This window comes from Dromiciops gliroides, chromosome 2, assembly GCF_019393635.1.
Source record: "Dromiciops gliroides isolate mDroGli1 chromosome 2, mDroGli1.pri, whole genome shotgun sequence".
Classification (NCBI taxonomy): Eukaryota; Metazoa; Chordata; class Mammalia; order Microbiotheria; family Microbiotheriidae; genus Dromiciops; species Dromiciops gliroides.
The window spans coordinates 323,433,560-323,456,712 of NC_057862.1; the positions used below are offsets into that span (position 1 = coordinate 323,433,560).

Below are 23,153 nucleotides of genomic sequence, written 5' to 3' on the forward strand. Positions count from 1 at the left end.
ACCACTAAGATGATGACTTTAGAGGAAATTGGGTCTTAAAGGAAAGGTCTTAAAGTCTTAAGAAAGACTTTCCTTTGAAAATTTTAAAAGCTAGAAAACTATTTCTCAGTTGGGTTATTAGTTTGTGCAATTTATTCAGCTCAAGTATGAGCTGAGTATACTAACAGGCCATAGGGACAGAGCTGCTCAGAACATTTTTATAATTATAATCAATAGTGTTATAGGTTCTTTTGTGTCCAACTCCAATCAGCATGGAGATCTTGGTAGGTCAATAATCAACCAATATATAAACATTTATTAAATACCTAGTATGTGGACCTGAGTTCAAATCCGGCCTCAGACACTTAACACTTACTAGCTGTGTGACCCTGGGCAAGTCACTTAACCCCAATTGCCTCACTAAAAAAAAAAAAAAAATTAAAAAAAAATACCTAGTATGTGATGGGAACTATGCTAAGTATTGGAGATACAAAGAAAGGCAGGGGACAGTCCTGCTCTCAAGGAGTTCACAGTCTAATGCAGAGGACAATATGTAAACAACCATGTAGGAACACGCTATATACAGGATAAATTGGAAATCATCAACAGAGGGGAGGCACTGGAATTAAGAGTTGGGGAAAGGCTAGGGGGCAGCTAGGTGGCACAGTGGATAAAGCACTGGCCCTGGATTCAGAAGTACCTGAGTTCAAATATGGCCTCAGACACTTGACACTAGCTGTGTGACCCTGGGCAAGTCACTTAACCCCCATTCCCCCCTCCCAAAAAAAAAGAGTTGGGGAAAGGCTTCCTGTAGAAGGTGGGTTTTTAGGAGAACTTGAAGGAAGACAGGAAGCAGAGATGAGGAGGAAGAGCAATCCAGGTAAGAGGGACATCCAATTAAGATGCTCAGGGTCAAGAGATGGAGTGTCCTGTTCAAAGAGCATCAAGGAGTTCAGTATCACTGGAGCAAGGAAAATGTGGGGATATGGTAGAAATGAAAGAAGACTGGAAGAATAGGAGGAAAACAGGTCATGAAGAGTTTTGAGTGTCAAACATAGGATTTTATCATTGATCCTGGATCCCTGTTGGGTCCCAGTAAAAAACAGCTCCTGTTGGGGCATTCAGAAGATCAATGACAGCACAAAAAGAGAACTATTCATTCTATGGAATTAGGGAAGAACTTGGCTCAGAGTCAAGTTCAACTAAGTGTTCTTCACTTTCTGCTTTACCTTACTCCAGTTCTTCTCCTCAGGTTCATTGAAAGTCCTGGTCAAATCATTTATAATATTCAGGGGCATTGGCGCCTTGGTAAGGATTTTATCCCTTTTTGTAGCCCTGCCCCGTTCCTTGGCAAGCCTTTTTAGCAGCTGCATCCAAGTGGAAAGAGTAACCATCTCTTTTCTTGGATCCCTGGAGGGCCAGAGCACATTCATTTTTGCTTTCATGATAGAGCTAGCTATAGGGAAGAGGGAGACAGGACTGAAATCACAGTTGGTAGAGATTCCTTCCGGCTTCCACTGACACCTATGGAATATGGCTTGAATCCCTATAACTGCAGTTCCTCCTGAGGCAGGGAAAATCCATTCCCAGGGTTTCTGTCCTGTCTCTGACAAATAATAGCTTATGTGACCCTGGGAAACCTCTCAATTTCCCCAGGCAGTTTCCTAATAGTATAAGTTACAGATGAGTTGCAATTTGCATCAATGGAAAAATTTCCATACCAGTAATTCTATAAGTAGATGAAATCATAGCTCCAGACCCAAGAAAATGAAAATATCTAGAAGGGAGGTAGGACAACTCTTATCATCCCCATTTCTTTTACAGACAAAGCAACAGGTAAAGGAAAGGGAAGTCACTTCTCAAAGGTCATATTGATAGTTCATAGCAACACTGGGAATAGAACCTATACGTAGATAATAAGGAGATAATGCTACTTTGTTACTGTCTAACATAGAAAGTCAATTATGATAAATATCCATATTTTATTTACAACTGTTAAAAAAACACTTTTTCCATTCTCATTTTATCTTCACAATACTCCCTGGGTTTTTCTCCTCATTTTATAGATAGTAATTCCCTTTAAGGGAAAATGATTTGCCCAAAGAAACCAAAATTAGTAGCTGAATCAAGAACTGAACTCAGATCTTACTCATCATCCAAGGCTCTTTCTTCCTCATTAAACTGTTTCTGATTTGTCCTCAAACATACCCTGGATTAATGCTACCCTCACAGTAAACTGTAGTGATGTCTCAGAATTCCTTCACTGAAGTTCCCTGATCTTTAGCAACAAAGCACCAGAACCTTCTAGCTTAAATCAAAAGCCTTCACGAAATTGGTTTGTAAAATACAAGCCATGTTCTAGAGGAGTTAACCAATGATGGGTACTTGTGAAGTATATGGTGGTGGTGTTTTTTTTGAAGATGTGATTTTGAGGATCCAGCTTTGTGCCACCCAGGATGCTGACATACTTTTGGGAATCAGTTCTATTGGTCTTCATATAGATGCTCTTTACATCTGATTGAAGCATTGGTCTAGCTATGCCCACCTGGGTTCTCAATAGTATTTGACTTACTAGTAATTATGTGCAATAAAGGCTCTTTAAAGGGTTAGTGCTTTTCACAACCAAATGTTCATAGAGCTTGGAAGGGTTCTTAACATAAAAAGCATTTGAATTAAGCACTTACTATGTGCAAGTCTCTGTGCTGAAAAACAAAACAGACCTTGCCCTCAAATGGCTTACATTCCATGAGGAGGAAATACAGTGTCAATAAGTAAATACAAAGAATATAGAAGATGAATACAAAGCAATTTCAGAAAAGGAAGAAAATAAACTAAGAGGGATGAATACAGCCTTCTGCAGGAAGTGTTCTCTGAGCTGAGCCCTGAAGGAAGCTAGAGGCAGCAACAAGGATGGGAGTTCATAGCAGCCATTGGAGACCACCTCTGCTAAGGCACAGAGAAAACAGATGGAAAGGCCTGTGTGGGGAACAGGCTTGTGCCCTGTATGTGGGGCAGTTTAGCTGTACCATTGTTGTTTGTTTTTGTCCTTCATTCTCAAAGAGGACCACGACATTGGGGAGGTGATGTTGTGACTTTCAGCGAATTGAATTTAATTGAGGGAGGGCTGTGCAAAGTCACCAGCCTCACTTTCTTCTCCAGAGCCATCTGAGTTCAGTGGCAAGATATAAATCAGGACAGATTGAGATGGCCCCAGATGCAGTGGGAAACCTTGACCTTTTTAAGCTTTTTAATCTTTTCTTTCCTAGATTGACCATAGCATCCTTGGGAAGGAATAATTGGAAATAAGGCTGAGAACAGGAACCAAAATGTTTAGTCCAGAAGGAACAATGGAATATAGCAAAAAGAATGTGAGAGATAAAAATGACCTTAGAGCACAGAATGTCAGGGTAAAATATTGGAGAGGGGGGATCCAAAGACTAGAATGATGGTCCAAAACTAATAAGATGAAAATTTAGTAGTTTTAAATGTAAAATCCCACATATGAAATCACCTTCAGCCATAGATGACAGTATGTGTGAAAAAAAGATCTGGGGTCTTAGTGGCCAGCAATATTAATATAAGTCAATAGTAAATAGCATCCAAAAAAGCTAACATGGTTTTAGGCAGCATTAAGACAAGTATGATATCCAAAATGAGAGAGATGATAGTTTCGTTGTACTCTGGCCTGAACCAAACACATCCAGAATGTTGTGTTCAGTTTTGTTCACGTTTTAGAAGGGACACTGACAACCAGAAGTATAATCCAGAGACAAATGACAGTGATTTTGAAGGCACTGGAGACTGACACATCAAATTTGTGGAAAGAATGAGGAATACAGGGTGTCCCAAAAGTCTTAGTGCAGTTTTAAGCTATTAAAAATCTATTGGAAGGGCAGCTAGGTGGCACAGTGGATAAAGGACCTGCCCTGGATACAGGATGACCTGAATTCAAATCTGACATCAGACATTTGATACTTACTAGCCATGTGACCCTGGGCAAGTCACTTAACCCTCATTGTCCCACAAAAAAAAATCTATTGGAGGGCTGTCATACACCCTAATGATGATTAGATGCAGGCAAAAATGAATTAAGCTGCCTTGGGATAGAGTGAACTCCCTTCCTTGGAGAGCTTCAAGTAGAGGCAGGACAGAGGGTAAAGATTTAACAATTATCATTTTATTTAAATACTGGCATTATTAACAAAATCATTAAGTAACCCAGAAAAAAAAAAGATTTGACAACCAGTTCTCAAAAAAATATATATGTGACACACTTTTAATCTGATTTATTGACATTTTCTCCATCAGTTTCTTAAATCTAGATAATCAACAAAACCATAAATGAAGCCATGATTTGTAACATTTGCTGGTTTTTGGTTTGGTTTTTTTTTTTTTTTTTTGCGAGGCAATGAGGGTAGAGTAACTTGCCCAGGGTCACACAGCTAGTAAGTGTCAAGTGTCTGTGGCCACATTTGAATTCAGGTCCTCCTGAATCCAGGGCCAGTGCTTTATCCACTGTGCCGCCTAGCTGCCCCCTGGATTTGCTGATTTCTGAGATGTAAATATTTATACTGAAAAATTTATCAATCAGTTCTCTCAAGCCAGTTGAGTACACCACTGAAGCTGAGTAATCATTTATCAGGAATATGAAGAATTTCTTGTTCAGATATTGGTTGTTAGATTAAGTGACTCTGAGGTCCCTTGCAATTCTGAGATTTTGTGATTCTCTGAACTTTAGAACATAGAATTTTAGTGTTGAAGGGGGTTATAAATCTTGGAATGTCAGAGTGGAAGGAACCTTAAGAGATCATCGGGATCAGAGGTTCTTAACCTTTTCTGTGTCTAGTACCACTTTGGAAGTCTGATGAAGCCTATGGATTCCTTCTCAGAATAATATTTTAAATGGATGAAATAAAATAATAATAATTACCAAAAACCTGCTCATACTAAAGTACATTTATCAATAATTTTTTTAGGTTCACAGACCTACTAGTTAAAAGCTCTTGATTCTGTTTCAAACTCTTTATACTATACCTGTAGAAACTGAGACCCAAACATGGAGAGAAACTTGTCTGAGGTCATATAGATATTTTGTGATGTAGTTAAAATGTGAACCTGAAATTCCTGTTGACTTAGAAGTCTTGATTTGTAACTGTTCTTCCTTCAGTATTTCTTACTCCTCCCAATGCTAGTTGAAGTGATGATTCCAAGACCAAACTTCTTTCCAGCACATTAATAATAGCTAGCATTTATATAATACTTTAAGCTTTGAAAAGTGCTTTATAAATATCATCACATTTTATCCTCACACCAACCCTAGGAAGTAGGTGCTATTATTATCCATTTTACAAATGAGAAAATCAAGACAGACAGAGGTTAACTAACTTGTCTGGGGTCACACAGCTAGTATCTGAGATTGAATATAAACTCATATCTTCTTGACTCCAAATCCAGCATTGCACCTAGCTAACTGATAAACATGCCTGTGTGTGTGTGTGTGTGTGTGTCTGTGTGTCTGTGTCTGTGTTTTTAAGTCTAGGACATGGAAACACTTTCAAATAGCTTCCTAGACTTGGAGAGGTTCTTGACCAGAGTCTGTGAACTTTTAATATTTTGATGACTTTTTAAAATATAATTGTTTTTTATAATCATATGTAGTTGATTCTCTGCATTTAAAAACAGTATTATAAGAAAGGATTTGTAGACTTCAGTAGACTTTTCCATTTGTATAATCTAGGAGCTGGATTGAATAATCTCAAAGGTCCCTTACAGCTCTAAACTTTATAAATCCTGGTAGACCTCAACACTTAGAGCCAGCTCCATTCCGTGTGAATGGAGATGTCACACAAAGCATTGTCCTGCATGGCCTATTCATTGCTCACAGTGGGTAGTGTGAAAAGCTGAGTGGGTTCTGAGAGGTCAGAAAGGACAATATGGACTCAGTTATGTGAGGAACTCATTCATCACAAAACCACATTTCCTAGGGAACCAAAAATAGGTTCACAGAATGTTAGAGTTGCAAAAGACCTTAGAGATCACTGAGCCCATCACCCTTGTTTTACAGAGAAACAGAAATGCAGGGAGAAGTGATTTGTGCAAAGTTGTGTCTCAAGTTAGCAGCAGAGCCAAGACTAGAACACAAAGTTTCTGAGCCCTAGTCCAATTCTGTTATATGATCTAAAATCCCTTCCAAATATGTCATTCTCAGTTGTGGGTTCCCCTCTGGTTTGGAAAAGCAATGAATCAATGAGCATTTCTAAAGCTCATTGTGCTTGTGCCAGGCACTATGCTACAATCTAATTATAAACAAATATGGGAAAGCAAGTTATATACTGTGTAAATAGGAAATATTTAACAGAGAGAAGGCATGATAACTGAAAGAGGTTAGAAATGGCTTCCTGTAAAAGATGGGATTTGGGTAAGAACATTCTAGAACTCTCTGTTGTTGGAGAAATGTGGTGGCCAAAGGGTTGTATATTTGCTTCTACCAGAATTAATAGAAAATAGGTGTAAAAAGATGTACATAAATTATGCTGCAAAACCTTGTCATATCTTCTACACACTCTAATGTCCCATCAGCTTCTAAACATTGCATGTTATAAGGTTCTTCCCAGTTTTAACATCACACATTCTAAAATTCCTTCCAGCTTTACTAGCAATGACCCTATCTCAGTTTCCTCAACCATAAAACAGAGGTAATAATAGCACCTCCCTCCCAAGTTTGATGTAAAGATCAAGTGAGATAATATTTGCAAAGTACTTTGCAATACCCAGAACATAATATGTGCTTGATATGTATTTGTTCCCTTCTTTTCCCCTTTCCTGTCTGACATTTTTTTAAAAAAATATCTGTAAAGGAACCAGTCAATCTGTGACCATATGGTCTAACCCTGTGGGGTCTTTTTTCCTTCTCCCTCACCCTCCACAGGGTTTCATGGACATGGATCTGGCTAAGTTCAAGGAGAGTGGTGCCAACGTGACAGGTTTCCAGTTGGTGAACTACACTGACACCATACCTGCCAAGATCTTACAGCAGTGGAAAAACAATGATGTCCGTGATCACACTCGTGTTGACTGGAAGAAGCCAAAAGTGAGTGGTTCTGAGTGGGAAGTGGGAAGCTACACATCTTCAGTGTCAAGCTAATGGGGTGTCATCTTTCTATTCTAAAGCCACTGTGATTGGGGGGAAAAAATCTCTCATCCTGATTGTTTTTTCTTTAGTGAGGTCCTCTCATGAAGAGTTCACTCATAAGAATGCCATCAAGTCTCAATTACTCATGAGCAGCTTAACATTTGATGAGTTGGGAGATGGTGTGGTACATTGGAAAGAACACTGCAAGAAAGTTGAAGTCAAATTTAAGTCCAGATCTTCCCAGGTGTGGTGCCCTATCCACTAAAACCACACTGATTGTGCTCCTTAAAAGCTGCATTGGGCAAATAATCTCTAACAGCTTCAATTTCCTAACCTCTAAGGTTCCCTCCAGCTCTTACAATCTGATCTTTAAAAGATTCTCTGGTTCCTTTGTTTACCTATTCTCTGTTCTCAGGGAGCAGTGTGTTACAGTAGAAAGAGCACTGGCTCTGGCGTCAGAGGTCCTGGGTTTAAATCCTTAGGCCTCTTTTTGCTCATCTGTAAAATGAGATGGTTGAACCAGATGGCTTCTGACATCCATTCCAGCTCAGTATCCAAGATCTTGTAATTCTATTAAATCCTGGCTATATAATGTGTATTAAAATGGTCTTCTCAATCCAAAACCCACACACGCATAACAATATTTTGTTCTTTTTCCCAGTATACCTCAGCACTGACATATGATGGTGTTAGGGTGATGGCAGAGGCCTTCCAGAGCTTGAGGAAGCAGCGTATTGATATCTCCCGCAGGGGGAATGCTGGGGACTGCTTGGCCAATCCAGCTGTACCCTGGGGCCAAGGGATTGATATCCAGAGGGCTCTACAGCAGGTGAGGAAAAGGAAGGGGGATGCCACTGTTTTAGGGGTGCCAAATATGTGGTTTCAGGATTATATACCAACATTCTGTCAGAATATCATTCAAGGAAGAACATGCCAGAACTCTGTTGTAGAAATGCAATGGCAAAAGAGTTGCATGTTTGCTTTTGCCAGCCTTAATAGGTTTATCTAGAAAAAAAAAGCTAAATAACTTATGTGGTAAAACCTTGTCACATCTTCTACTATTGAAGTGTTTTGAAACTTAAAAATCTCAGAGTTGAAAGTACCTCAGAGGTCATTAAGTCTGATGCCCAGCCTGATGGATTAATCCCCTCCTTCAACATGCCTAGTAAGTGGTCATCCAGTTTCCACTTGAGAATTCAATTCCATTGTTGGCAACCCTTACTATTATGAAGTGAAGAAGTAGGTTCTTATATTGAGCTAAAATCTGCCTTTCTGAAACTTCCTCCATTGGTCTCAGTCAGTTCTGTTCTTGAAGGCCAATTGGAAAATATCCAATTCTTCTTTCCTAGATTAGCCTTTAAGCTTTTTGAAAGGCATCCATAATGTCTTCTCTTCTCCATACTAAACACCTCCAATTTCTGTAATTGACCAATGCTCTCCCTAAAATCTGATGCCCAGAATAGGAATGACTGAACAAGTTGTGGTATATGAATGCAATGGAATACTATTGTGCTGTAAGAAATGATGAGCAGGTGGAATTTAGAAAAACCTGGAAAGAATTACATGAATGGATGCCAAGTGAAATGAGCAGAACCAAGAGAACATTGTACACAGTATCAAAACATTGTGTGATGATCACCTATGATAGACTTAGCTCTTCTCAACAATACAAGGATCCAAGACAATTCCAAAAGACCAATGATGGAAAATGCTCTCCACATGCAGAAAAAGAACTGTGGAGTCTGAATGTAGACTGAAGCATACTGTTTTCACTTTTTGTAATTCTTTTTTCTTCCTCTTGTGTGTTTTTTTCCTTTTGTTCTGATTCTTTTCTCACAACATGACTAATGTGGATATATGTTTAACATGATTGTATCGTATAACCTATATCAAATTGCTTGCTGGTTTCTGGAGGGGAAAGGAAGGGAAGGAGGGAGAAAAATTTGGAACTCAAAATCTTACCAAAATTAATGTTAAAAACTATCTCTATATGTAATTGGAAAAAAATAAAATACTATTTTTAAAAAAGAATTCTAGGTAGAAAAGGCATGTATAGCCCAAAGGAATGAATCAATAATAGTGGAATGTCAGGTATTGTTATTAACCAGGCCCTGGGGTTGCAGGGAGAATGTGGGAGGAGGTACACTCTGAGGGAAGAGATTGAGGATTTTGAATGTGAAGCCAAATTTGGTAAATATTTTTTTTCATTTTTCATATCAGCACTAACTAGTGCCTCTTATAGAGGTAATCACCAGTTGCTCTTTTAACATAGAATGACCAGGATAAAGATCAGGCAAAGATAATCATAATGTTTAGCCTAGAGAAGATTTAGTTGGGACACAAGAGTTGTGTTCAAGTGTCTGATGAGCTGTCATGTGGAAGAAGAAGTAGGCTTGTTCACTTTGGCCCCTGAGGACAAAATCAGGATCAATGAATAAAATTTGCAAAGAAACATATTTAGTCTGGAGCTTAGGAAGTCTTTTCTTACAATTACAGCTATCTAAAAGTAGAAAGTCAGCCTCTGAACCAGTGGATTCTCCTTTAAGGGATATTTTAAAAAGTTAGGTGGCTACTTCCTGTCTGTGTAGCAGTCAGAATCCTTGTTCAGATAAGGATTGGACCAGGTGGTTTCCAAGGGCCCTTCCAATTCTATGAGTCTATGATTGAGTTCCTGGTCTCTGTCAAATCAAACTGGATGAGCCATCACCTCTATCAATAGGTGATTGTACCCAGAGCCTGTTCACAAGACTGCATTTATCAGAGGTAGAGCTTGGCTCCCTGAGGAAGAGATGAAGGGTTTTCGAATGAGGAGCCAAATTTGGTAAATATTTCCATTTCACTTTCCATGGTTCCAGCAACTATGGCCCTTAGGGAGTTCAGCAGCAGCTGCTCTGCATTTCTACTGTGATTGACTGGGTTGCATTAAGTGATGGAGAAAATGTGGGTATGTCCTCTGGGACCAAAAAGATACGGATCATATATACAGGGACCAGGCTGATCAGAGAAGGAATTTGCTATAGTGAGTCACTGTCCATCATAAAATGGAATAAGATGAAACTAGCACAAGTCATCCTAGCCATCTCCTTGTCGCCATACTGGACTGCTCCTAAATCACCACAAACCGATGCTGCCTTTTCCATTTTTTAAAGATGCTTTCATACACATATTCTAGAGCTTAATTTGTCATCTTGAATTGGGAAGTTAGTTCAGTGAGGTAGTAGAAAGATCACTGGTGTGCAGGTTCTGAAGATAACCTGGGTCTAGCCTTACCTCTGCCAATAACTAGCTGTGTGACTGACTAATTCATTCAAGGTCTCTGATCTAGTTTCCTTCTCTGTAAAAATGAGCTCTGGTACTTTGTATTCTCAGGTCACTTTCAGCTCTGACATTCTCTGCTCTAAAGTCTCTTTCACCTGTGACATTCTGTGTTAATTGATTTTTGCCCCAAGGTCATACAGTGACAGAGCTGGGAGGTGTCATCCCTTGACTTCTATCTCCTAGTCCAGGGTTCACTGGCTATGAAACATACCAGACCACTTGTTGTACAAGCACTGACCATTATGTCATCCCAGGCATGACTGTGACCTCTCCTCATTCAATTGTCCTACTGGCTTCATTGCTTATAATAGCTTCACTCTAATGGAGAAAGAGAGGGAATAAACTATCCCCCTCAGAAATTCCTGATATATGGTCATCCAATTTCTACTTGAAGATCTGGCAGGAGACCCAACTATATCCCAAGGCACCCTATTCCATTTTGTCACAGCTTGAGAAACCATGATACCCCAATACCAGATCACAGGTCAGTATGTCCAGGGATTCTGGCATTACGATGATTCTAACTATAATTGGGTTATTATAATTATAATAATCATGATCATAACTATAATTCTAATAGCCAAGATGGCTTTTTACACCTCTGGTGAAAAGAAGATATTAATAAGGACAAGAGGTTCAATAAATTCTATCAAATCCACTTCCTTTGTTCTATTCCTATTGTGCCCATTCTCTTCCAGATCCACAGACTGTTGGAGGAGCCTCCAAATAGTCCTTCTTTCCTCCTCTTCTCCTCCCTCTACCCTTTGACCTACTGCAAGAATAATTTTATGCACAACTTTCATAATTTCTTAGCTCAAGTTAATAGTGACTCCCCTTTGCCTACCAAATAAAGTCCAGTCACTTCTGCCAGGCATTCATGGCCTTCCACATTCTGGTATCAATCAATAAGCATTTATTTTAAGTGATCCTACTTCAGGTACTGGGAACACAAAAACCATAAATGAGCCATGATTTGGCCTCTGAAAGCTTTTATAGATAAAAAGACATGTACACAAAACCAAGTATACAAAATGCCAGGTAATTTGAAGAACAGCTAGGGGATCAGGAAGGGAGCTGGGTAGGAGATGGCGCTTGGAGCTGAGCTTTGAAGGAGACTAGAGAGTCTAAAGGGCAGAAGTGATGAGGGAGCACACATTCCAGGCATGGAGTAGCAGCCTGTGCAGTGGCATAAAGATAGGAAATCGACTGTCATACACAAGGAACAGGGACAAAACAATTTGACTGGACGGGAGAGAGGGTACATGGAAAGAGAATAATGCAGGATAAGTCTGGAAAGACAGGTTAGAACCAGGTTGTTATGGACTTTAAATGCCAGACAGGCAAATTTGTATTTAATTTTAAAGGTAACAGAAAGCCACTGTAGTTACTTTAGTAAGGGAGTGACATAATCACAACTGTGCTTTTTAGGAATATCACTTGGACATCCATGTAGAGGATGGATTGGGAAAAGAAAAACTAAAGGTGTGGAGAATAATTGTAATGTTATTTCAGTACTCCAGATGAGAGGTCAACTGTTACAAAGAGGTTAAGAAGGATGCATATTAAAAAAAAAAGGACCATCAGCTTGACAATTAAGTGGTCAGTGGTAATTTTGGAGAGAAAAGTTTTAATGAAGTTGTTGGGTCAGAAGTCAGATTATAGAGAGTTTCAAGGAAAATTAATGAGAAGAGAAGGAGTAGAAGCAATGATCATAGAGTTTTCCTGTTTTTTAGAAGTTTGACTGTAAAAGGAAAGAATGATACAAGATAATAGATTGGGTTTGGTCAAAGGTTTTTTCTTTTTTTAAGAATAAATCCCATATGAGCATATTTGTAAGCATTAGGAAAGAAATCAGTATAGAGAGAGATCAGATGAGAGGGAAAATGATGATTTTAAGTGCCATGCTTGACAGAGGGCATGAGAGAGAATGAGATGAAGGGTACAAGTTAGTCAAGTTGGTCTTGGTAAGAAGGGCAAATGCTTTATCCAGGAGTGGAGTTGTTAAATGACCAATAGATGTATCCTAACTAAAAAGGTTCTGAGGTCTTTTACTACTGAAGTATCAACATTAAAGCACATAGGAGGTCTCAAACGTATAATAAACTTAAAGGGTCCAAGGTGTAGCACAGCTGGAAGACCTATGGCCTAGCACTGCCAGAGAAACAGCCCTAAATCTATCTGAAGAGTTGAGGACTATGAAATGGTTAGAGCATCTAAAATTGAACATAGGAAGAGAGCTAGTAGAATTTGGATCTTAATTACAACAGACTTAGCACATACCATTGACAGGTTCTTCTCTGCTTCTCCCTAACACTTTGGTTTCCACATCTCTAAAGTGGGAGTTATCATCCATTTTCTCTTACTTCTGTACAAGAAGGAATTCAGGAAGATTAATGAGCAAATATCTCTAAAAGCACTTGGAGTTCCTGGGAAACAGAGCCAGGGAAGGACAAGGTATGGTGTCCATATGCTGCCCATATGCTGCCCATCTGTGCCCAGGTACTGACTAGTGGATTACACTTAAGACTATAGTTATCCAAAAATAAACGTCTCAGACTTTCTGTGTTTTAGTAGTCAATCAATCAGACATTATTACTTAATGATGTACAATATCTCCAGACTGTCCTAGGCATTATGGGTGATATTAGGCTATTAGCACTGGAGAGGATCTTAGAGATCAGTTAGTCTGACCCCTTAATTTTATAGGGTAAGAAACTGAGTCCCACAAAAGTGAAATGATTTGCCCCAAAGTCATTTCACTAATAAGTGTCAGAGCTGGGGAAAAAATGCAGTTGTGACTCTCGGCTCAAAGGCTTTTCCCTTTAAACCATCCTTTATCTTCCATGATATGATGTGGCCCCTGGCCTCTTAAGTCTAGCAGTGGAGACAAGATAGATATAAGAAACAGCATAAGACAAGACAAGACAGTACAAAATTCAGGGTTAAATTGTAAATTACTAAAGGAATTCAGAGGATGCTGAAGGCTGGAATGATTTTTGTTTGTTTGTTTGTGGGGCAATGGGGGTTAAGTGACTTGCCCAGGGTCACACAGCTAGTAAGTGTCAAGTGTCTGAGGCCGGATTTGAACTCAGGTACTCCTGAATCCAGGGCCGGTGCTTTATCCACTGTGCTATCTAGCTGCCCCCAGGCTGGAATGATTTAAGGATGCTTCTGGAGGTGGAAAAACTTAGCTTAAAGGATAGAGAAATAAGAGACTGAATTCAAGAGAATGGAGCAATATGAGCAAAGCCACAAAATGGGGGAATGAGATGGATTTTTATGGGAGTGTGAACTTTATGGGAATCTTGTAAGAATCAAACGAGATAATATATGTCAAAACACTTTTAAAATGTAAACAGTTATATAAAGTCAATTCACCTGATGCTGATGATAATGATATATAATGGGGAGGAGGCTCTAGGTAGTAGTGATGTCAAATTTGAAAGGTGCATCACAGAGATATGTGAGAATCAATCAGTCAATCAATATTTATTAAGCACCTAGTATGTGCCAGACATTGTGCCAAGCAAAAGACAGTCTGATCTCAAGGAGTTCACAATATAATTAATGATGATGATAACAATAATAATGATAGCTAGCACTTTCTATGTTCCAGGCACCAGTACTAAGAGCTTTATGAATATTATTTCATTTCATCCTTACAACAACCCTATGGGTATTATTATCCCCATTTCACAGCTGAGGAAACTGAGACAGACAGAAGTTAAATGACTTGTCCAAAGTACACAGACAGTAAGTATCTGAGGCTAGATTTGAAGTAAGCCTGATTCTAGGCCCAGCTGTCTAGACACTGTGCCACCTAGCTGACTCACAATAAACTAATATGTACAAACAAGATATATATATGTACTACAATTAGGAGGTGGTGGGAAAGGTTGGGCCCTAAAGGAAGACAGGGAAACCAGTAGGTGGAGATGAAGAAGAACAGTGTTCCAGGTATGGGAGATAGCCAGAGGAACTATCTAAAGCCAAGAGATGGAATATCTTGTCCACTGAATAGCCAAGAGGACAATGTTACAGAATTAAAGAGTACGTGTTGGGGAGTAAAGTATAAGAACAGTGAAAATATAGGTGAGGAGCTAGGCTTTGAAGGACTTTGAATGCCAGGAAGACAAACAAAAATGCAACAGATGACTGACTCTTGAGAGCCACAGCCTCCACCACTATCTTCATTGTTAGCCTAACAAAGAAATCAAATTGGTTGGACTAGGGGGGCAAAGGCAGCAACAAGTCATAGCCTTGAACTGAGCACCAACCTCTTTCTCTTTTGCAAGGGGATGCCTGAAGCCAGATCATGGGAGCAGAGAGAAGCTAGGCTTTCACTGCTGCTAATGGAGTATGATCAAACTGTACTGCTATTGCAGAGCTTGTCCTTTCAGGAGGGGCAGGAAAAGCATGAGGGGAAAATAGTATAGCTGTGCGGGTTTGACATTGCTGGGTAGCATACCTTGTCTGTTACTGTTCCTTTGTGTTGCATGCATCCCTGGGGATGTCTTACATGTTAGACTATGATGTAAGTAACCTGAGGTCTTGAGCACAGAGAGCACTGGAGGTTTGCTTTGTAGTGTGAATCTGTCAGAATGTGAAGAAAGCTCTGGCTTGGACAGTATTCCTTCTCCCCTGGGACATATCTGAAGTCTTAGGACCCTGATGTAGCCTTCTTAATCTTCTTCCCATGGTCAGTGGCCATCTCTTTCAACACACAAAAGACTCAGTCCCCTAAATGTGTATTTTTCTTTTTCATCTTCCAAAATGCAGTCATGGGTGATTTCTTCACAGGCCAGAGGCCAGAGAGGTAAAACAAGCAAAGTGACTCTAGTTCATTTGATTTGTATAGCGACCATGTGAAGTAGGTAGATGAGAGGTCATTATGTCCATTTTACAGATACAAAAACAGAGGCATAGGGAGACTAAGAACTGTACCGTTTGGAATGATGCCACCTGCTGGAAACTTACTGTAGAAGAGTTCCGCCCATGAAGCGAAGGTCTTTGAGGGCAAGACCAGGAGTCTTTTCTTTGGCGTCAGGAAGTGACGCGGGCTAGTGGGAGGAGGAAGGAAGGGACTGGCTCTCGCTCTCACTCTCTTTCCTGAGGATGCTGGTGGAGAGTGGAGCTAGAAATGTGCTCTCCCTTTAATAGATAGGAATCTAGGCCTTTCTCTCTCTCTTTACCAAATTCTTATTCTCCTTAATAAATACCTAAAAGTCTAACTCTTGCTAAAGCTTATAATTTATTGGTGACCACTCATTAGATATTTTAGACAGACTAGCTAGAATTTTAGCCCTTAACAGGGCCCAGGTTCACCAAGTGAATTGGACTTACAGCCCAGGTGTCCAGTGCTCTCCTCTATACACCAGGCCACCTTATTAATTCAGCATGAAGCTAACATAATAATCACTTGCCCTAAGATAGGTCCTAGGATGTCTATGGATAAATTATCCTCATGGGATCACCTTGTCACCAACCTCACCCCTCCAGCCTTCCCTCGGTTTTACCATCATGTGTTTTAAGTGAGAGCACATGTTGTCAACAGCCGAAGCAGGCAAAGTGTTACAAATGATCCCGCAGGCAGCAACCATCCCGTCCAGCCAATATAAAAGAGTTATACTCCGCTATTCCTCAGACAGGCCCCATGCTGGCTCCTGGCACCTCAAACAAGAAGCCCAAGGTGAAGTCTTCATTTTTCATTCCTAGAGTAGGCAGGTACTAGAGAGGTGGGGGTAAGCATCGTGCTTGGCTTGAGAAGGATGGAACCAAGGAGAAATCCCTGATCCCTATCCTTCTGGTCCATCACAGGGAGAGACCAAGAAAGCTCTGGACCTGATGGGTACAATTCAAGAAAATGGAATGATTAGTCCAACTTTATACCTCTGGCTAGATTGTGACTTTACTGACAATGCCATACACTCACTTATCAGGAATTCTCTGCTTTTCCAATTAGTCAAAATACAAGCAGGTATTTTTTTTCAAATCTCTGAAAAGCAATCTGGCATGTTTGGGGGAAAAATCTCATCTTCTGACGGCAGCAAATCCAAGTCCAGGCTCTAATACTTATCATCAGTGAAACAAAGGACAAATCCCTTTACCTCTCTTATCCTGTTTCTTCATCTATTAGAGGAGATGGTTTGATTTCATTTAATTCGACAAACATTTATTAAGTCTCTGCTATGAGCAGAATATTGTGTTCTGTGAGAACTAGTCTGCAAGAAATACAGCATTTAGATAAAATGAGTGGTCCTGGCCTTCATGAAACTTTCATTATGGGGGAAATGGCACAAAAACTGATACAAAATGAAACATGGTAAATGCATCATAAAGGTGTAAACAACACACTATGTGTGGTTTAAGAATCAAAAGGTCGGGAGCAGCTAGGTGGCGCAGTGGATAGAGCACTGGCCTTGGATTCAGGAATACCTGAGTTCAAATCCGGCCTCAGACACTTGACACTTACTAGCTGTGTGACCCTGGACAAGTCACTTAACCCCCATTGCCCCACAAAAAAAAAAAAAAAGAATCAAAAGGTCATTCATGATTGGAATGGGGAGAGTAGGCTTCTTGGAGAAGGAGGCAAGAAAAAGTTCAACATACAGGATGGGGAGAGCATTCCAGAAAGAATAAACAAAATATAAGCAAAGGCCTTAAGGTCAGAAAAGCAATAGTTCCAGTTGAAGTAACTAGTCTAGTTTGGCTGGAGCCTGGAAGGAGTAATATGAGATAAGGGTCTGGATTGTGGACTGCCTTGAATGCTACTCTGTTTTTACTCAGTAGGCAACAATAAAAGGGTGTGCAGCAAAGATGTTAACTGGCCAAATCTATTCATAAAGGTGATTATTCTGGTAACTCTCCTGGAATGGATTGGAATGGGGAGAGCCCAGAGATAAAAAGATCCATTAGAAGGTTGTTGCACTAGTTTTAGCAAGAAGTACTGAGGACCCTCTCCTCTCTAGGGTGATGGCAGTGGAAAAAAATAGAGGAAAGAAAGGTTTGATAGCTCTCATGATGGTAGATCCAAAAGATATGGTAACTAATTGAATGAAGTGTGAAGGAGAAGGTAGGGTACTTTCATGTTTTCAAATATGAGAGCTGAGTAAGTGCTGGTAACACTGACAAAACGAAAGTCCTAAGTAATAAAAGGTTTTGAGGGAAAGATGATAAGCTCAATTTGGGGTGTGTTGAGTTCCTGCTACCAAATAGACATTCAAGCGGATTTGTCTTACAAGGCAGGTATTCGAGATTCTAGTATGGAACTGCCCATAAAGGTCAGCTTTGGTAGATTTGGTAATCACCCACATAGAGATGACAGAGCACTTTGTCCCCTGAACAACACACGCTGCTGAGGGTCTCTATATTTTTCTATCAGGCTGAAAGTGAGGACAGTTCATTGCTACTCTGAGTTCTACCCTAAATTCAGTATTATGTCCTTGGACAAGTCAGTTCCTTTCTTTGAGCATGATTTCACTGTAAAAATAGAGGGGGGTGGGAGAGGAAGGGCAAGGTAAAGAGTTCGGTTATGTTAAATGTTCTCCAAATACCCTTTTAGTTCTGATACTGTATTCTAAAGTCCCAGCTCTGACATTCCCTGTTTAATGCTCTAAGGTCATTTCTAATCTTGAAAAAGGCTATGCTTCTGAACAAGTAGTTCATAGAAAGTGAGATACAATCAGAGGCTGCTGAATTCATTCTTCCCCCCCAACTTGGTTTTCTCTTCCCCAGGTACGGTTTGAAGGCTTGACTGGAAACGTACAATTTAATGAGAAAGGGCGACGGACCAACTACACCCTCCATGTGATAGAAATGAAACATGATGGCATTCGGAAGGTAAGGAGTATTATGTTTTTGGAGCCCATGGGAGAGAACTGGATCTCTAGCCAAAGACTATTGACTTCTTTTCCCCTTGCTAGTATGATTCTAGGAGGCAATGTCTTATCAGAAAATCAGCCCAGGGCTAGAAGTCAGAAGACCTGGGTTACATGCCCTGACTGCCACTTCTTATCTGAGGAACTTGGGGCAAGATGTATTCAGTCTCAACTTTGCCATCTATAAAATGGAATAGGTGTGAAGACTGAATTGTCTGAGAAAGTTTACTTCAAACAATAAAATGGTATATATAAACAAAAGATCATTATTGTCCAGTGATTCTAATATTCTGCAATTCAAAGGAAGCATTTCCCTGGGAATTTAATTGTCTTCCCAAACAGAGGAGGATAAGTTCACTTGCTTATTATTCAGATATTTTGATATGTGCCATGCAGGTAAAGCTCTCTGCAAACCTTCCATATTGCCATGATACTTTTTGCTATTTTTATCATTACTGCTACATCTAAATCCTCATATGAGGTACTATGGGCTCAAATTTCTGATACTTTAAAAGATCTATGATATTGTAGATGTGGTTACCCCTCCACCAATACTGATTATAATCCTTCACGTTTATGCATTTCTTGTGTTGCTATGGACAAAAAAAAATATCTCAGGGTTTGAAACTATGTAGTCCATCATAAATGTGAACAAGACTCCTCTAAACTATACCTGACAAATAGTTGTCCAGTATTTGCTTAAAGACCTTCAGTGAAGGGAAGCCTCTACTTTCCAATGTAGTCTATTCCACATTTAGATAGCTCTTGTATTCCTTTTGAATTTTTTTTTCGGTTAATAAGCCTTTGTTTTGTTCTCCCTCCCCCAGCCCTAGCCCTTCTCCCATGTTGAAAAAAAGAAGGGGAAACAAAATCCTTGTAAAAAAATATGCATCATCAGGCAAAACAAACTTCCTCATTGGCCCTGTCCAAAAATGTGTTTCTCATTCTACATCTTGATAGCTCTTATTGTTAAGTTGTTGGTTTTTATCTCTTGCATCAAGATTACGAATAACACTTTTTGAAACTTTTACCCATTGCTATAAATGCCGCCCTTTGGATTCAAGGATAAGAAGTGTAATTCTTTTTTCACAGCAGCCCCTCACATAGCTGAAGACAATAATCAAATTCACCTAAGTCTTTTCTTCTTCAGAACAAACATCTCCAATTGCTTTAGCCCTTCCTCCCTATGGCATGGTCTAGCAAATGGCCTTTCCCCATCCCAGTTGCCTTCTGCTGGATTCTCTCCATTTTATTAATGTGCTTCCTACAATTGCGACACTTAGAATGACACGTGCTACTTCAGATGTGATTCGACCAATACATATTATAGTGGACCTATTGTCTCCCTAGTCCTAGTTACTTTGCACCACTCCAGTCTTCTTATCTCTTATTCTTCCTTTGAAATACAATGATATTGGCCAGACTTTGTTCCTCACACAAGATAGTTAGTCTCTGTCTTCAGGCATTTTCAGTGTACATCTTCCGTGACTGGAACATTCTCCCTTCTCATCTCCACCTCCTGGCTTACCTGGCTTCTGTCAAATCCCATCTGTAATTCCTTTTTCCACAAGAAGCCTTTCCAAAACTCTTTCAATGCTGGTGTCTTCCTTTTGTTTATTAACCCCGATTTATCCTGTTTGTACCTTGTTTATACTTAATTGTCATATTGTCTCACTTATTGGACTGTAAGTTCCTTGAGAACAGGGACTATCTTTTGCTGTTGTATCTCCAGGGCTTAGCCGAGTGCCTGGCACACAATTGGTGCTTAATAAATGTTTATTGACTAACTGTCAATACAACCTAAGATCATATTAGCTTTGGGTTCCATATCATACCATTGATTCTAATTGAGCTTGAAGTCAATGAAAACATGGAGATCTCTTTCAAACCAGCCTCTGTTTAGCCATCGTTTACTTGTGAAATGTGTTTTTGGACACAAGGGCATTTATTTCTATTAGCCTATTCTCCTTCTCCTTCTCCTTCTCCTTCTCCTTCTCCTTCTCCTTCTCCTTCTCCTTCTCCTTCTCCTTCTCCTTCTCCTTCTCCTTCTCCTTCTCCTTCTCCTTCTCCTTCTCCTTCTCCTCCTCCTCCTCCTCCTCCTCCTCCTCCTCCTCCTCCTCCTCCTCCTCCTCCTCCTCCTCCTCCTCCTCCTCCTCCTCCTTCTTCTTCGTGAGGCAATTGGGGTTAAGTGACTTGCCCAGGGTCACACAGCTAGTAAGTGTTAAGTGTCTGAGGTCAGATTTGAACTCAGGTACTCCTGACTCCAGGTCCGGTACTCTATCCACTGCGCCACCCAGCTGCCCCTAGCCTATTCTTCTAATGTGTCAAAATCTCTGGATTTTAATAATGGCATCCAGCACATGAGCTCTTCCTCCTAGCTTTATGTCATTTGGAAATTTGATAAACTTGCTATCTGTTTACAGTTCTTAGAGACAAGGAAACTGAGGCCCAGAGAGAGTGTGACTTGGCCAAACTCACATAGGTAGTCAGAATGGCAGAATATGAACTTCAGTCTTCTAACAACAAATCCAAAACTCTGCACCAAGTTGACACACCTCTTGGATATGCTATTTTCCAGGTTGTTTGTAAAATATTAAATAGCAGAGATGTCTAGGGCCCTTAACTATAAACCTTTTTCCAAGGTGGTATCAACCCCTCAGTGATTATACTTTGGGCCCACTCATTCAGCCAGTTCTCTAGCCCACATCTTTCCATTTTGTCCACAAGTGACATGACAGACTAGTCGAATAATGCTCTCAAAAAAGGAAATAGCCTGTTAGAGTTCATTTTTATGAAGCCAGGCTGGCTCTTTATGATCCCTGTTCCCTTTACAAGATGTTCATTGGAGGGGCAGCTAGGTGGCGCAGTGGGTAAAGCACCAGCCCTGGATTCAGGAGGACCCAAGTTCAAAGTCGACCTCAGACATTTAACACTTACTGGCTGTGTGACCCTGGACAAGTCACTTAACCCCTAATTGCCTCTCAAAAACAAACAAACAAAAAAAAGATGTTCATTGGTTTCAGAATTTTGCCTGGAATCAGAGTCAAAATTCACTGACCTATACTCTACAGCATAATTTTCTCCCCCTTTCTGGACATTTGGACAATATTTGCCCATCTCCCATTATTTGGCTTCTCTTCCATTATCAAACTTTCAAAAATCAGTAGCAGTGGCACAAACATTACATTTGCCTTCAGAGGAGGGATTATTTCTTTCTTTGTATTTGTATCCCCAAAAGCTAGCACAGTGCCTGGCACAGAGTAGGTCCTTGATTGAGTAAGTAATTGATTCTTATCTATCCTTTCTTTTAACCTTTTGAATTCTCCTTTCCATGTCACTTGAAATACATTCTCCGCAAACCTAATCACATCACCTGGTGGCCCACTTTTCTGATTTTGACCCTCTCTGTCCTTAGTTAGTCTGGTTTTCAGTTATCAGACTCATAGTCTACCATCAATCCCATATTGGAAGTATTTCCAATGGGAGGTTAAGCCTTCTAAAACCCAGGGCTGCCTGTAAGCTATGTTGAGCCATAAAAACAAGGCTTTAACAGAAGGTATGAAAGGATAACAAAAAGTAGCAATCATCCCCATCCTCTTTAGAATCAAATACAATTGGGGGCAGCTAGGTGGCACAGTGGATAAAGCACTGGCCCTGTATTCAGTAGGACCTGAGTTCAAATTCGGGCTCAGACACTTGACACTTACTAGCTGTGTGACCCTGGGCAAGTCACTTAACCCTCATTGCCCCACGGGGAAAAAACAAAAAACAAACAAAAAAAATAATCAAATACAATCAAATAATCAAATAGCACATAATCAATAATAAATGTTTATTGAATGACTGATCTCTCACCTAAACTACTGCAAAAGCCTCCTAATCACTCTCTTTAAATCCATTCTCTTCCATCTCCAGTCTATTTTGTTCTTTTTCCCACAGTAATGATCTTAATATGAGAATATTTTGCTACTAGGATAAAATCCAGATTCCTAAGATTGGCATTCAAGACCTGCCACAGTCTTTCTACTATCAGCAGGGTATAGGAGAAGATATGATCACCCTTTTTAATTATAGGAAGGGTTGTCACAGGAAAGGAGCATGAGATTTGTTTTGCTTCTTCTCAAAAGGCAGTACTAGGAACAAGGTGTGAAAGTTACAGGGTGGCAGATATCAGCTAGTTGTATGGAAGAACTTTTTTTAGCAGTTGAAAGGAATAGCATTTTAGAAGTGGTAAGGAACTTAGCTTATCTAGTCTAACCCCTTTAATTGACAGATGAGAAAACTGAAGGTTAGAGTTATTAAATGATTTGTTTCTACATTTGCATAGGTACCTAGGATACATTCAGGACTCAAACCCAGGTCACTGGTTTCCAATTCCAGTGTCCTCACCACTATAATGTATTACCTGTCCTGAAATTTTTGAGAGGTAATGAGCTTTTCATTACTGGAATCGATTAAGTAGAGGCAGGATAGCCACTTTGGTACACTTGATAAGGTGCTTGTGATTTGGCTAGGCATTGAACTAGATGACTGCAAGTCCCCTTCCAAATCCTGAACTCAATCTTTCTTAAGTGTCAAGTAGAGGGCCACCTTTCAGTGACCTTCAGAATAGGAAGCACTTAAGACAACTGCAGAGACTCAAGCTGGCCTTGTCTATGAATGATGTTAGCTGGGACTTGGTCCAAATCTGAGGTCATTTTTGTCCTCAGCCCTCCCTCTTGAGGCAAGGGGCCAAAGGACTGTTTCTTCACAAAATACCAGAGTTAGTGATCCCAAGGAGGTAAGGCAAGCCATCCACACATATCGCCCATCTGTGATATCTCAGAAGAGTCAGGTGACCGTGGAGT

General features: G+C 40.1%; 1 protein-coding gene across 2 annotated transcripts in view; it reads left to right on the plus strand.

The window, feature by feature from the left end:
* The window catches only part of GRIA1 (glutamate ionotropic receptor AMPA type subunit 1), a 351,797-nt gene that overhangs the window by 201,249 nt on the left and 127,395 nt on the right, over window positions 1-23,153 (plus strand). For both annotated transcript variants that reach the window (XM_043985355.1, XM_043985354.1), the window contains exons 6-8: window positions 6,908-7,069; window positions 7,773-7,940; window positions 18,164-18,268. In XM_043985355.1, coding sequence (XP_043841290.1) covers window positions 6,908-7,069; window positions 7,773-7,940; window positions 18,164-18,268 — 435 coding nt within the window. The remainder of the gene's footprint in view (window positions 1-6,907; window positions 7,070-7,772; window positions 7,941-18,163; window positions 18,269-23,153) is intronic.